The sequence below is a fragment of the Oncorhynchus mykiss genome, chromosome 28 (genome assembly GCF_013265735.2).
Source record: "Oncorhynchus mykiss isolate Arlee chromosome 28, USDA_OmykA_1.1, whole genome shotgun sequence".
Taxonomy (NCBI): Eukaryota; Metazoa; Chordata; class Actinopteri; order Salmoniformes; family Salmonidae; genus Oncorhynchus; species Oncorhynchus mykiss.
Window position 1 is genome coordinate 30368157 of NC_048592.1, and position 16120 is coordinate 30384276.

General features: G+C 44.7%; 2 protein-coding genes and 1 non-coding gene across 6 annotated transcripts in view; all 3 read left to right on the forward strand.

The window, feature by feature from the left end:
* Nucleotides 1–217: 217 nt before the first annotated feature.
* On the forward strand, nucleotides 218–6091 carry rs15 (40S ribosomal protein S15). Its single transcript, NM_001165174.2, is given in 4 exon segments — nucleotides 218–244; nucleotides 2825–2910; nucleotides 3340–3574; nucleotides 5937–6091. Coding segments are annotated over 4 exon segments (438 nt in total). The 5' UTR covers nucleotides 218–241; the 3' UTR covers nucleotides 6051–6091.
* Nucleotides 2966–3098, forward strand: LOC118944906. Its single transcript, XR_005040310.1, has one exon. It is a non-coding gene; the product is annotated as a small nucleolar RNA SNORA35 (small nucleolar RNA).
* Nucleotides 6092–6714: 623 nt separating the features above from the next.
* Nucleotides 6715–16120, forward strand: part of LOC110508915 (dipeptidyl peptidase 9) — a 21042-nt gene continuing 11636 nt past the window's right edge. Inside the window, exons 1-12 of one of the 4 annotated variants that reach the window (XM_036967136.1) lie at nucleotides 6717–6941; nucleotides 8988–9078; nucleotides 9281–9519; nucleotides 9676–9788; nucleotides 11676–11849; nucleotides 12238–12409; nucleotides 12539–12649; nucleotides 12905–13033; nucleotides 13557–13618; nucleotides 13751–13851; nucleotides 14195–14372; nucleotides 14800–14959. In XM_036967136.1, coding sequence (XP_036823031.1) covers nucleotides 9023–9078; nucleotides 9281–9519; nucleotides 9676–9788; nucleotides 11676–11849; nucleotides 12238–12409; nucleotides 12539–12649; nucleotides 12905–13033; nucleotides 13557–13618; nucleotides 13751–13851; nucleotides 14195–14372; nucleotides 14800–14959 — 1495 coding nt within the window. In that variant the 5' untranslated portion in view covers nucleotides 6717–6941; nucleotides 8988–9022. Of the gene's footprint in view, nucleotides 6942–6968; nucleotides 8017–8987; nucleotides 9079–9280; nucleotides 9520–9675; nucleotides 9789–11675; nucleotides 11850–12237; nucleotides 12410–12538; nucleotides 12650–12904; nucleotides 13034–13556; nucleotides 13619–13750; nucleotides 13852–14194; nucleotides 14373–14799; nucleotides 14960–16120 lie in introns of those variants that run through there. The other 3 variants (XM_036967138.1, XM_036967137.1, XM_036967139.1) reach the window with 3 other exon arrangements.

The following is a 16120-nucleotide window of genomic DNA, read 5'->3' on the forward strand; positions in this document are numbered from 1 at the left end:
CTGTTTTCATTTGGATATCTCCTATAGAAGTATCCCGACTATGGTGAGTGGCTTCAACTTGAATGGAAGTTGCACTGTTTGATGAAGATAAGTTATTGTACAATACCTCCACCTACTGGTCCAGTGAAATATACAAATATTTTGCCTGGCCGGAAATAGATAGCCGGATGTCCCTACGAGTCGCGCGATATTAGCACAAACGAGACTTCGGAACATTCTTTTCACCGGAACATCAGGCAAAATGGTAGGGCCCCAATTTTACAAGAACCTGAATTTGACCATCTATGTCCATCTCAGCTAAGTTATAATACATTTGATTTATTAAACCATACAGTGCAATGCATCACTACGTATTAATTGATACATTGGTGAATTTTAGGATGAAACATTATTGACGCTACCACAAAGCTTGGGATGCATGTTAAGCTCATACGGTTGCCCGCAGTGCTAATGCTAGCTTTCTGTTTATTTACCGAGTCAGATTTAGTCATTTAGAGACATTTGTAATTATTTAACCAGGTAGGTTAGTTGAGAACAAGTTCTCATTTACAACCGCGACCTGGCCAAGATAAAGCACAGCAGTTCGACACATACAACACAGAGTTACCCTCGGATTAAACAAACATACAGTCAATAATAAAGAAAAAGTCTATATACAGTGTGTGCAAATGAGGTAAGATAAGGGAGGTAAGGCAAATAGGCCGTGGTGGCTAATTACAATATACCAATTAAACACTGGAGTGATAGATGTGCAGAAGATGAATGTGCAAGTAGAGATACTTGGGTGCAAAGGAGCAAGATACATAGATAATGGGCTATGTACAGGTACATTGATCTGTAAGAATCTCTGACAGCTGGTGCTTAAAGCTAGTGAGGGAGATATGAGTCCAGCTTCAGTAATTTTTGCAGTTCGTTCCAGTCATTGGCAGCAGAGAGCTGTAAGGAAAGGCGGCCAAAGGAGGAATTGGCTTTTGGGGGATGACCTGTGGGATATACCTGCTGGAGCGTGTGCTACGAGTGGGTGCTGCTATGGTGACCAGTGAGCTGAGATAAGGCGGAGCTTTACCTAGCAAAGACTTGTAGATGACCTGGGAGCCAAAAGGTTAGTCGACGAGTATGAAGCTAGGGCCAGCCAACGAGAGTACAGGTCGCAGTGGTGGGTAGTATATGGGGCTTTGGTGACAAAACGGATGGCACTGTGATAGCCCGCGTCCAATTTGTTGAGTAGCGTGTTGGAGGCTATTTTGTAAATGACATCGCCAAAGTCCAGGATCGGTAGGAAGGTCAGTTTTACGAGGGTATGTTTGGCAGCATGAGTGAAGGATGCTTTGTTGTGAAATAGGAAGCTGATTCTAGATTAAATTTTGGATAGGAGATGCTTAATGTGAGTCTGGAAGGAGAGTTTACAGTCTAGCCAGACACCTAGGTATTTGTAGTTGTCCACATATTCTAAGTCAGAACTGTCCAGAGTAGTGATGCTGGTCGGGCGGGCAGGTGCGGGCAGCGATCGGTTGAAGAGCGTGCATTTAGTTTGACTTGCATTTAAGAGCAGTTGGGGGCCACGGAAGGAGAGTTGTGTGGCATTGAAGCTCGTCTGAAGGTTAGTTAACAGTGTCCAAAGAAGGGCCAGAGGCATACAGAATGGTGTCGTCTGCGTAGAGGTGGATCAGATAATCACCAGCAGCAAGAGCAACATCACTGATGTATACCGAGAAGAGAGTCGGCCCGAGAATTTAACCCTGTGATACCCCCATAGAGGCTGCCAGAGGCCCGGGCAACTGGCCCTCTGATTTGACACTGAGCTCAATCAGAGAAGTAGTTGGTGTACCAGGCGAGGCAGTCATTTGAGAAACCAAGGCTGTTGAGTCTGTCTATAAGAATTTGGTGATTGACAGAGTCGAAAGCCTTGGCCAGGTCGATGAAGACGGCTGCACAGTAATGTATTTTATAGATGGCAGTTATGATATTGTTTGGGACCTTGAGCTTGGCTGAGGTGCACCCATGACCAGCTCTGAAACCAGATTACATAACGGAGAAGGTACAGGTTTCGAAATGTTCGGTGATCTGTTTAACTTGGCTTTCGAAGACCTTAGAGAGGCAGTGTAGAATAGATATAGGTCTGTAGCAGTTTGGGTCTAGAGTGTCTCCCCCTTTGAAGAGGGGGAGACAGCTTTCCGGCAGCTCGCGGCAGATTTCCAATCTTTGGGAACCTCAGACGATACGAAGAGAGGTTGAACAGGCTAGTAATAGGGTTTTCAACAATTTCGGCAGATAATTTTAGAGAGGGTCCAGATTATCTAGCCCGGCTGATTTGTAGGGGTCCTGATTTTGCAGCTCTTTCAGAACATCAGCTATCTGGATTTGGGTAAAGGAGAAATGGGGAGGCTTGGGCGAGTTGCTGTGGGTGGTGTAGGGCAGTTGACTGAGGTAGGGGTAGCCGTAGAAAAATGCTTATAAAAATTCTCAATTATAGTGGATTTATCGGTGGTGACAGCCTCAGTGCAGTGGGCAGCTGGGGGGAGGTGCTCTTATTCTCTATGGACTTTAGTGTCCCAGAACTTTTTTGAGTTAGTGCTACAGGATGCACATTTCTGTTTCAAAAAGCTAGCCTTAGCTTTCCTAACTGCCTGTGTATATTGGTTCCTAACTTCCCTGAAAAGTTGCATATCACAGGGGATTCCGAAGTAAGCACGACAGCACTCTACTAACACATAGTAGCTATAACTATTATTAATTATATTCCTAATGAACGTCTCGTTTTAACATTCATTTTCGTTGGCCGTCAATATCCACTGTGTTAAAGTAGTTTGCGTGATTTCTCTAGGCGGATGTCGAGATCAAGAAGAAGCGTACCTTCAGGAAGTTCACCTACAGAGGTGTGGACCTGGACCAGCTTCTGGACATGTCCTAGTGAGTAAATCAATTCATCTAGTAAATGCGCCACTACATTTGGCAATATTGCTGTTTGCATTGTGGTATTTCGGTGAAAGCTCAGCCCTTTCTGAGTGTAACCATCATAACAATGCTAGATGAACCCCATCTTGCAGAAGGGTGAGGTCTGACAGTGGTGTTCTCTCTTTCGAAAGTTGGGTACATTATTATTGCAACTGGTATGCTGTGTTCCATTTTCATTAGTTTTCTCAATTTTGCATGTAATAAAATACATATTGTTACATAATTACTTGGACTATGACTAAATATGTGAAATTCTAGAGGCTATTTTGGTACAGTCTGGATTTAAATGTTTAATTAACTTCCCTGTAGATGTCTGCAATTTGACCTGATGCTGAATGTTAATCTGAAAGTATGCCTGACTGCATCATGCCTCCTCTCCTCCAGTGAACAGCTGATGCAGCTGTACTGCGCCCGCCAGAGGAGGAGACTTAACCGTGGCCTTCGCCGCAAGCAGCAGTCCCTCCTGAAGCGCCTGCGTAAGGCCAAGAAGGAGGCTCCCCCCATGGAGAAGCCCGAGGTGGTGAAGACTCACCTTAGGGACATGGTCATCCTGCCTGAGATGGTTGGCTCCATGGTCGGAGTGTACAACGGAAAGACCTTCAACCAGGTTGAAATCAAGGTGCGGTTATGGGAAAGATCTATGGGTAGGCTTGGGCGGTTTCCAGATTGTCATACCTTCATACCAACCTTGTGCTGTCCTGGGAAATTTGGTAATACCGACACTGAACACAAGGGGTATTATTTTGGGGGCTCCAGGTGGGGCAGCGGTCTGGCGGCGCACAATTTGGCCCAGCGTCTTCCAGGTTTGGTCTGGCAATGTAAATAAGAATTGGTTCTTAACTGATTTGCCTAGTTAAATAAAAACTGTCTAACCTCACTGAGCCTCTAATCCAAAGGTTAGCAATGCTAATAGGTTAATGTAAAATTCCATATTGAATGCTAGCTAAAGAGTGCATTGTGAACATTTTATAGTCTCTGACATTAACTATTTACAGTACAGACATCCCAGCTCAGTTATACAAGGAACTAAAAAATACTACTCAGTTTGCTGCACTCACAAAACATTTTTAGACAGCGAGGCTTTTGATCCAAAAGGAGATTCTCTGCTGTTACCAAGAGAAGTTTGGTTTTGCGAGAGCTAATCAGGTAGAACGAAACCAAATGCACAACTGCATAGCAGTTAGCACATTTCAGACAGTTAATGTAATAGTAATAAGATACACTATGGCCAAAAGTATGTGGACACCCCTTCAAGTTATTGGATTCAACTGTTTCAGCCACACCTGTTTCAGACAGGTGTTTAAAATCAAGCACTGCCATGAAATCTCCATAGACAAACATTGGCAGGAGAATAGCCTGAACTGAAGAGCTCAGTGACTCAACGTGGCACCGTCATCCAACAAGTCAGTTAGTCTATTTTCTGCACTGCTAGAGCTGCCCCGGTCAACTGTAAGTGCTGTTATTATGAAGTGGAAACGTCTAGGAGCAACAACGGCTCAGCCGCAAAGTGGTAGGGCACCCAAGTTTATTTATTTAACTAGGCAAGTCGGTTATTAAGAACAAATTATTATTTTCAATGAAGGCCTAGGAACTGTGGGTTAACTGCCTTGTTCAGGGGCAGAAGAACAGATTTTTACCTTGTCAATTTGGGGATTCAATCTTGCAACCTTCCGGTTAATAGTCCAACGCTCTAACCACTAGGCTACCCACAAGCTCACAGAACAAGACCGCCAAGTGCTGAAACGTGTAGCGCATAAAAATTGTTTGTCCTCGGTTGCAACACTCCCTACCAAGTTCTAAACTGCCCCTGGAAGCAACTTCAGCACAATAACCATTTGTTAGGAGCTTCATGAAATGGGTTTCCATGGCCGAGCAGCCTCACACAAGGAAGGCCTTTTTTGGGGAAAGCCCTTTCCTGTTTCAGCATGACAATACCCCTGTGCAGAAAGCAAGGTCCAAAGAGAAATGGTTTGTTGAGATCGGTGTGGAACAACTTGACTGGCCTGCACAGAGCCCAATTTTGGGGTGAATTGGAACACAGACTGCAAGCCAGGCCTAATCGTCCAACATCGGTGCCCGGCCTCACTAATGCTCTTGTGGCTTAATGGAAGTCCCTGCAGCAGTCCCTTTCCAGAAGAGTGGAGGCTGTTATATCAGCAAAGGGGGGACCATCTCCATGAAACAAAAATGTATCTTTACATAAACAGGTTTTTCTCATTGAGATAACATCTCTTTTCCAGGAGAGACCTGGTCCATATCAATGCCCGTGATTTTGGAATGAGATTCTTTGACACATGTCCACATACTTTTGGCATGGTTGTGTATCTAGCTGGCAAATATTTAGTTGTGAATTCCATACTATCACTAGGTCACCCGGCGCGTGCTGCACAACAGTGAGTGACTGAAGGCTCCGGTCTCGTCACTGTGCTTGTAAACAAACACCATGTTACTGGGGACTACCAGTATGTTACCAGCATGCTTCATAATGAATATGTGACGGGTGAAATGACGAACTCAATCTGCTTTATCTCCTAGTTAAAAAGTAACGACAAATATTCAAATTCATTGAACTTCAAATATGGTTTTAATCGGTATGGAAAAGCCTTTCCATGGCTTATTTCCAAATTCCCCGTTATACCGTCCAAGCCTACTAGACACCACAATGGCACCTCCCGAGATTACGATTGTAAATAACTTTTTGTATTTTACTTTTTGCAAGGGATTTTGCATCCATTGACCTGCATGTCACTTGCCTATTACTTGATTTGCCTCACTGTATTTTTGAAGCCTTTGGTAACAATCACAGATTTTTGTGTTGTCCATAAATGTTTTGGTCCTGCATCAGTCTTGGCCTTAAAAGTTTTATGTCTGAAGCTGTCAGTGCACAATGTACTGTGGTAGTTGTGGTACAGGTGTATTCTAGTTGTCTAGTAACAGGATTGTCCTGCTCCGTACTAACAATTTTACATTTCTCTCTCCAGCCTGAGATGTGCGGCCACTACCTGGGGGAGTTCTCTATCACCTACAAGCCAGTCAAGCACGGTCGCCCCGGTATCGGAGCTACGCATTCTTCCCGTTTCATCCCACTGAAATAGAAGGGCTGCTGTCTTTGTATAAATAAAAATGAGGTCCCCACACTTTTCTGTTGGCTTTTAATTTAAATATGTTTTGTTCTGTTTGCCTGCATTTGTATCCATTGAAAGGGGTCTAATGACACTGAATTAATTTCGTTTTCAAGGTCTGGGTACATATGTGCCAATGTGTTAACATTTTGGGGGGGTATTTAAAATAAATAATCCGTTTACTGGCAGTATGGTATGTTTCACGTGTCTCAACACGTTGCGTAAATTTGCATATACATGACTACCACAAGGGTAAGCTCATATGTGAGCATCTATCACGTTTATTCAGAGAAAATTACTGCCAAACAGTCACGTGTAATAAACGTACAAACATCCTAGATTGCTTCGCCACCTGAATCGTGAATGTCTAGTAAACTGTGACATTTCATTAAAGCAATTAAGACTTGACAGTAATTGATATTGTTAATTGAACATTGCATCTACTGTTTTGGTTGAGGGGGGTTTATGGACTGACTGCATATTTTCCAATGCAATAATCTTGAATCATTTACAGTTTTGGCAACCTTTCCTGTCAGTACATGTTTACAGTATGTGTACAATTCTTTATATTCATAAATTGCCTCGTATCAAACACTAATTTCTGGTTAGGATTAATCCATGCGCAACCGCTAGCGCAGCATCATCCTTGCGAACACAGCCGAAGAGGAGCGGTGCGGCCCTGTAAAAGCGCCGAAGCATTATCCCCGGGTTAGAAGGTTCCTGGGTGTTCTCCTTCGTGATCTACGTTTATGTCTGCCTACATTCTGGGCCATGGACACAACCTTTAGCAGTAATAATATTAGTTTTTTAATACCTACCTAGTAAAGCAAATAATCGTTTGGAAAATAAGAAGTGGCTGGATTGGTAAGTATACGCTTCTGAACTCGATTCTGATAGTCGACTCCAGTGACAGGCTTGCAAAGGACCCAGCTAGCTCATAGTGGCCAAGCTGGTATACCCGACAACTGTCACGAGAGAGCTGTCATGTTAGTGTATCCTAGCTGGCAAACGTTGAGGTAATATGTAGTTAGATTGCCGCAATGTAACACTTACGCTATATTAGATATACAATTAAGCTAATCACGACACGGTTGCCAACTTGTACGGTTAGCTAGCTAAACTATATCCAGCTACAGTTGTGACCCCTTGATGAGAACAAAGATAGCTATGTCGTACCGGTACGGTCATTCAATTATTTCCCCTATCCCTGGTTTCCTTTCCCAATTATTTCTAGCTACCAACCTATCTGATATTTATAATGGTGGAATATCAGTTCATTTTATCATCAAAGGTTATGAATGGAATAGAACATGTCAGTGACTTAGATTAGTCTGTAGGCAACGTGTGGATGACAAAAACGAGTTTGTCAGCTATCACTTCCTGCTTTCCAGACGCAGAAGTGATACTTCTTCATACCTTTTCTGTATGTTGCAGTTTAGGCCTTCCAACCCCCCCACTACTGATCAAAAATAGAAATGTAACGTGTTGGTTTCATGAGCTGAAATAAAATGCGAAGTGTTTCATACACACAAAAAGCTTATTTCTCTCAAATTTGTTTACAGCCAAAGTGGACAGTTGTCAAGATAATCCATCCCCCTGACAGGTGTGGCATATGAAGAAGCTGATTAAACAGTGCGATCATTACACGGATGGATCTTGTGCTGGGGACAATAAAAGGCCATTCTAAAATGTGCAGTTTTATAACACAACGTCACAGATATCTCCAAGTTTTGAGGGAGGGTGCAATTGGCATGCTGACTGCAGGAATTTCCACCAGAGCTGTTGCCAGAGAATTTCATGTCAATTTCTCTACCAACGTCGTTTTAGAGAATTTGGCAGTACATCCAACCGGCCTCACAACCGCCGACCACGTGTATGGCATCGTTTGGGAGAGCAGTTTGCTGATGTCAACATTGGGAACAGAGTGTCCATGGTGGAGGTAGAGTTATGGTATAGGCAGGCATAAGCTACAGACAACAAACAATTGCATTTTATCGTTGGCAATTTCAATGCACAGAGATACCGTGACGAGTGGCCCATTTCTTTTAAAGTATCTGTGACCAACAGATGCATATAGATGAGGGCCAAATTCATTTTTTGTTTAAATTGACAGATTTTCTCATATAAATGGTAACTCAGTAAAATCTTTGAAATTGTTGCTTTTATATTTCTGTTCAGTATAGAGCTATGACCAATTTGCATCTTCACCCTAGTCTCCCAGAGGGCTGTTTTGGAGCTATTGTCATAATGTTTACACACCCATCCACTCCTTCTGGAGCTTCAGTGTGACATTGTAAAGGCCAGGTTGAAGGGTCACGGCCCATAGGTTTGTTTGGACAATGGGCACCGAGCAGGCTATTGGTGATCAGATTCCCTTTAAATCCAGTGCTTGAATGTTTTCTTCACATCATCTGAAAGCAAATGAGTTCTCTGAAATTCCACCAACACAAAGAACGTCAATGGGGTCCTTGGCAACCGCCTTTACGCCTGCCCACTCCATACAGAGGGCAAACTTTGTTTTTACTGTCACTATGTTGGCTAAGGTTTCATGCATTCCTGTAGCATCAAACTATACAAGCAATGGGATGTGAACCATTCCTTATGCCTTTGCTATCTTCTATCACAGCTTAGATACATTTTAGTCCTTTAGCAGACACTCTTATCCAGAGTGACTAGGGTTCCATGCCTTGCTCAAGGGCACATCAACAGCTTCTTCTAGTCGGCTCAGGAATTCAAACCAGCAAACTTCCGGTTACTGGACCAACGCCCTTAACCACTAGGCTACCTGCTGACCTAAATACCAAACCTTTACCGCATGCAGGATTGAATGAGAGAGATTTTATATGTAGGCGTTTTATTCAATGTATATATAAGATTGATTAACCCTTTTATTTGGACGTTTAACTTTAGATTGCAGACTCTGGTTGAGGCTTGTTGGCCAGTGAATGCATAGAGTGAAGAAGGTCAAACTTGGAGACAAAACAGAAGGTTACTGGAAAAGGTATGGTGTCCATGTGCGTTCCAATGACCTGTGTGTACCTTCTCTGCGGATAGGAGTGCTAGATAACCCATTGTATAGGCCAATACATGTGTGGCTGTCTGTCTGTGTGCGTTTCCATACTAGATACAAGTGCCATTGTTCGTGAGCATGTAGATGACCAGCGGGTTGTCTCTGTGTTTTTTTTTTCTGTTCTCCCTCTCAGTTGTTTAGGAGGGAATATGACGGCGGTGGACGGGCTAACAGACAGCACAGAGGTGGTGGAGATGGAGGACGGTCCATCTCAGTTCTATGTGGAGAAGCACTCGTGGGGCGGCCTGCGTGACATCATCCACAGCAGCAGGAAGTACTCAGGAATGATCGCCAACAAAGCTCCCCATGACTTCCACTTTGTGCAGAAAAACGATGAGTCAGGCCCCCACTCCCATCGACTGTACTACCTCGGTGAGCCAAGGCCATCTGCCACTGATGATCGTCACACTGGCTTACTCAGTGCTTCATTGAGTTACTCACGTTTCTCAAGTTGCAACACTGTTTTGCAAGTTGTACCTTGGCCTCTTAACTCATTTTCACTTCCGACTGTCTCTCTCTATCGATCAGGAATGCCTTACGGAAGTAGAGAGAACTCATTGCTCTACTCGGAAATCCCCAAGAAGATCCGGAAAGAGGCCCTCTTGGTGTTGTCGTGGAAACAGATGCTGGATCACTTCCAGGTGAATACCCCTAGAGTTCTCTGTGCGTCACTGAAACCTAATGACCTCTGAACCTGGTGCCAAGGAAATCCTAATAAAATATGTTATAGTTATTATCCTCATAAGATTAAGATCTCAAGCTCTAACATTTTTTTTTTACCGTGGTTTGTCAAAAATTCACTGGAAATGTTCATAACAAGACCTAAAGCCAGGAGATGCGTAATAGGAAAGTGGAACGATCATTTCTCACATATTCACAGACATTCATTCAGAGATACCCACAGTCTCCAGACAGCGACAATTAAATAACAGTTGAATAATCATTAAAGGTAGACTCCGTGAAATGACGCTGCCACGATCATCACCGCAGATATTGCGATGAGTGAGATGCAGACTTCGCTCGCACACAGTCACACACAGTATCTTCGCATGTGCATGGGTTCGCTTCACTCTCTCAGATAACAGGCACACACATGCATACTGACGCCACACATTTTAAATAATTTATACGAATTCACCAATCAAATTTACAAAAGAAGGATCCAAACATTTCAAAGGTCCCTGCATGGCCCTCCAGGGTACAGAAAGCACCTCCTTCTCCACACAGCTAGGCTGCCCACGACAGCTGAAACAGAGCAGTATCTCGTCAATTGCTTCGCCCTAGTTTTTGTCAGGCCCGCAATCTGGAGGCCACACCAAGTCTGTGTATGTGCCAAATATCAGCTCCACCAGCTTGCACCTCCACCCGAGGCTGTCCCAGCATGCCATGAGAGGCTGGTATTTAAAAAGCTTCTCAGCAAAGGTTTGCTCCATGTAGCCGCCCACTGAGCAGCCCACTTCCAAAATGAACGCCTCCCCCACAACAACAATATCTGGTGTATTTGGCCCACAGGAAATCACATCATCATCAACATCAAACCAGCTTCCTGTTACACAACAATGTTTATGCATGTGTGCTGTTGGTGAGACCACTTGTCTCACCTCTCTGGTTATCAGATCAACAACGCCATCATGACTAGCAATGTACAAATCCTTGTATGAACAGCAGCCATTCACATGGGCAATGGACTCCATTACATTTGACTCATGTAGAATACAAAATGGGTCATGGTTTGCAGGGTACCAGAGTGCTATATTATATTTTGTTGGTACAACTTGCAGCCTCACCTTAACAGTAAAGGTGGGAATGTCCTTGCCAATGGCAGGATGGAATGGGAGACAGAGTGGTCAGCACAGTCCAGAGCAGCGAGTTTCTCCTGCAGCCTCAGGCCAGTCCAGCGTTGCAGTAGCTCCATCCGTCTGATACCAAGTAGTGTGATCCTGGATGTAGGATGAGATGTTCCATCATGGGTGACAGAAGCCTCCACAAAGCTGCATCAGAGGCCGTCACTGGCTCAGTTTACATATCAGTCCGTCCGGTTGCTCAGGTCGTTGAGGTCCTGCCAGTCTCACCCGACTCCAAAGCCTGCAGCAGCACGAGTGTCCAATTTTCCATTGGCCTTCCTCCTGAAGCCCAAGAAGTTGTCCTCAGTGTCCCTGGCCAGTGGAACCTTCCTCCTCCACAGGTCCAGAAGGAGGGAGGCTCTGGCCAACTGTCACATCATCACTGTTGAACACGTTCAACAAGTCAGTCAGTCTGGTAGCAATGTAAATGGACCAGTAAGTAAGCATTTCACTGTTAGTCTACACCTGTTGCCTACGAAGCATGTGACAAATACAATTTCATTTAATTTGATTTCAGGTACGGGACCAAAACAGCTGTGAAGTTTTTAGCCTCGCGCTTCAACGTTCTTAGTTGTTGCTGAAATTGACCCACTATGCTGTTTACTTTGTGCACCAACGTCATATCGCTGAGTCTACCTTTAAATCATTATGATGACAGCAAAATGACTTTCCCCTCACTACCAGGCCACGCCGCACCAGGGGGCCTATTCTCGGGAAGAGGAGCTCCTTCGGGAGCGGAAGCGCCTGGGAGCGTTTGGGATCACTTCCTATGACTACCACGCCCAGACCGGCCTGTTCCTCTTCCAGGCCAGCAACAGCCTCTTCTATTGTCAGGACGGGGGAAACAATGGCTTCATCGTGAGTCTTACCCCCCTTTATTCATTAAATGAACTTAGAAAGCCTTTCCTACATCTGCAATTGCCACTAAGTGAGTTACAGTAACTTTGATTAGTAGCTGCGTTATTGAATGTCATTTTAACATCCTATAGTTGATATGAGCATTGGTGCATGAACTGCACAGCACCCAACGCCACAGCGATGAATGGCTGTTGCTGTGTGTATGGTTGTCTTCAGGGTTGCATTCATTAAGGCACACTGTAGCAAACATTTTTTTTATCAATGGAAAACAAAACAAGCAGTTATATTGGACAAGATGAGGTCGTCGTCCCTGTTTGTCTGTTTTGTTCAGTTTAGTGCCTAATGAATACGACCCTGTACACTAAGAGTGTGTTTCCTGGTTTAAAAGCAGTCTGCGCCCATTAAGCCGGTGGAGATTAAGACACAGTGCTCAGGGACCCGCATGGACCCCAAGATCTCCCCAGGACAGCCCAACTTCATTGCTTTCATCAACAACAACGACCTGTGGCTGGCTAACCTCAAGTCTGGGGAGGAGAGGAGACTCACCTTCTGTCACAAAGGTCAGAAGGGTCAGGGACTTTTGGAAGTTTGTGTACTGTAGTTGTATGGAATTGTTTACACTCTCTATGCCATGTTGCTGACACTGCATGGATTTAATGAAATAAATGAATCTCCTCTCCATGGGTCAGGTCTGGATAATGTGAAGGAGGACCCCAAGTCTGCGGGCGTGGCCACGTTTGTGATACAGGAGGAGTTTGACCGCTTCACTGGCTACTGGTGGAGTCCCTCTGCCGTAGAGGGTGAGTAGGCACCTTCTGTCACGCCTTCCTTATGACTAGAGAAGGAACCATTTTCATGTGAGAAATTGGGCTCTTCCTTAATCAAACCGTCAGTCAGTCATGCTTTGATGAATGTCGTACAGGCTTTAACTTGCCCCAGACACACTGTCATCATGAAGCTGTGTCTGTTATGGATGCTAGCTGTTTCTGTATGCATTTTCAAGAGCATGTTATCAGTTCCGTCCGTCTGTCTAACCTGCTCTTCTCCTCTGTTAGACTCAGATGGGGGCAAAACTCTGTACCTGCTGTATGAAGAGGTGGATGAGACGGAGGTAGAGATCATTCATGTTCCCTCTCCAGCCTTGGAGGAGCGGAAGGCCGACGCCTACAGATACCCCCGCACAGGTGAGTCCCCCTGCCGCTGGTTGGGTCCCCCTGGCGCTGGTTGGGTCCCCCTGGCGCTGGTTGGGTCCCCCTGGCGCTGGTTGGGTCCCCCTGGCGCAGGTTGAGGCCTACTCGGGTAGGGTTGTATGTGGTTGTAGTGACACGTGTTTTGCCTGACGACTCAAACTGAATTCTTCCGCTGCTCTATGACTGCCATCATTGAAGTTGTTTATGGTTGCGTCAAAATGAGGGGTGTTGTAGAAAACAAGGCGCCGCTTTACCCACGCGTGTTCTGGCCCAACCCATCCATTTCTGGGACCAATCAGAACGTCAGGAATGTGTTTGTGTTCTAGAAATCGTTGGGGAGGTACTCAGATCCAGACTCATTGCAGAGAAGAAACTAACATCCGTTGTCTTGGTGTAGAGTTTGGCCGGAGCAAGGAGTTTGGGAAGCTAGGCAAATATACAGTATTAACAATGACCTAATGAATTCATTTCAAGAGTAGACCACTAGAATTAACAAAAATATATATTTTTTTTGTAGGCAGTAAAAATCCTCAAACCACCCTGAAACTGGCTGAGATAAAGACTGACATACAAGGAAAAGTAAGCTGCTTTTGACTGTTCTCCATTTATTCTCTTATTTTGCTCTTGCTGCTCACTGTAGTGTTTACAAGGAGACGTGTGTGTGTGTGTGTGTGTGTGTGTGTGTGTGTGTGTGTGTGTGTGTGTCTCCAGATCGTGAGCATTCAAGACAAGGAACTAGTTCTCCCCTTCACCACCCTGTTCCCTGGGACGGAGTACATCTCCCGCGCAGGATGGACGACTGATGGCAAATAGTGAGTGTTACGACATAATGTTTCCCCAGGAAACACTGCTTTTGACCTGTCTCTGATGCTATTTGGCTTACATTGGTGATGGTTAGGGCCGGGGGACGGGAAAAGTCATCCCCCAATTCCGCAGAAATCTTTTGGTTGATTAGTTGTTAGTTGATTAATTGCATCAGCTGTGCTAGTGTTGAGCTCCAACACAGGCCTGCATACTCTGTAGCGTTCTAGGACCTGGGTTGGTGTCCTCTGAGCTTGCGGAAAGGACAAGGCATTAGGGATGTTGGACCTGTCATTATTGTACTGTGCGTGTGATCCAGTCAGTGAGGGAATGTGTGTTTCGGTCTCCCCTAAGTGGTTGGGCAGTGCTGCTGGACCGCAGTCAGAGGAGGCTCCAGCTGGTGCTGCTGCCCCCGGCCCTCTTCATCCCCGTCACAGATGACCTGGCCCAGAGGCAGAAGAACCTGGAGGCCGTGCCCCATGACGTCCAGCCCTACATCGTCTACGAGGAGACCACCGACATCTGGATCAATGTGAGATGGGCAGGGCAGGGTAGGGATAATATGGAAAATGACTATGGGTTAGGGAAAGGAGGGGCACTGACTTGTCATTCCTCATTTTAAACTCTGGAGCCTCGGTCTTTCATCCATCTGTACCTTATGAGAGAATTGTAGTTACCAGATATGTGCTTAGTATTATGTAGAATTAATCGTCAGACTGTAGATTTGGCTATCAGTGCCCTCTCAAAAATAGAAGATTTAATGCTTCTTGGGAATTACTCTAATATTTAGCTGCATGTACAGTTTGGTTGTTGAATTCCTACTCATCTCACAGTCACTCTAGTGTAATAGTGATTTGAAAGGCTATATATTGACAGTGTGTATGTATGTTGACATATGTATTTGCATGGAAGAATCAGGCCACAACAAACTAACAACAATGTTTTTCTGTTGTCCACAGGTTCATGATATTTTCTATCCATTCGTTCAAACGTCAGAGGACGAGTTCTCTTTCATATGGGTGAATGAATCCAAAACGGGCTTCAGCCATCTGTACAAAATCACATCAGCATTGCAACCAGACTGCTACCAATGGTCAGGAAGCTACAAATACACAGAGGGTAATTCCGTTGCTGTCATTAACCAGGTTTTGCATAATAAAACCCACGTCGGGCCTGATGGAAAAAGCAAATTTGCTAAATCTCGGTCCCCCCAAAAATACACTTCACAAGGCGGGATAAGTTTATTGGTTAAATAGATTGTGACAATTGCGGTTGAGACACAGTTATGAGCAACCTTTGATATAATAGCCAGTAAGAGTCACGTGATGATATGCCTACTACCACAGACAAGACAAGACAAAACCAGTTATGATGAACTTTATGCAAATGTAGAATAAATATAGAGCAGTGGTACTCAACTCTTAACCTACGAGGTCAGGAGCCTGATGGGTTTTCTGTTCAACCTGATTCTTTTTTTATTTTTTCACCAGGTAAGTTGACTGAGAACACGTTCTCATTTACAGCATCGACCTGGGGATTATTTACAGGGGAGTGGAGGGGGATGAATGAGCCAATTGTAAACTGGGGATTATTAGGTGACCATGATGGTTTGAGGGCCAGATTGAGAATTTAGCCAGGACATCCGGGTTAACACCCCTACTCCTACGATAAGTGTCATGGGATCTTTAATGACCTCGGAGAGTCAGGACACCCGTTTAACGTCCCAGCCGAAAGACGGCACCCTACACAGGGCAGTGTCCCCAATCACTGCCCTGGGGGATTAGAATATTTTTTAGACCAGAGGAACGAGTGCTTCCTACTGGCCCTCCAACACCACTTCCTGCAGCATCTGGGCTCCCATCCAGGGACTGACCAGGAACAACCCTGCTTAGCTTCATTAGCAAGCCAGCAGTGGTATGCTGCTGGCAATAATGAATTGCACATATCTGATGTCCCAGGTCTAAATCAGTCCCTGATTACAGGGGAACAATGAAACAAAGCAGTGAAACTAGCTTCCAGGTCCAGAGTTGAGTTTGAGGGATATAGAGGGTATTATTTGAATTCTGGTGACATGCCATTATCAAATAATAATGATCTTGCTGTTATTTATAATCTCATCATACAACCTACCCTGTCCACTTTATCAGTGAACTGTTGTCTAGAGCACATGCTCCAAAACCAGATGGAGAACGTTTGAGTGACAAAACCATTGTTAGACTTAAATTGGTTTCCATCGCATTTTCAACTTTGTTTTTTTTTGCCCCCGTTTTCTCACCAATT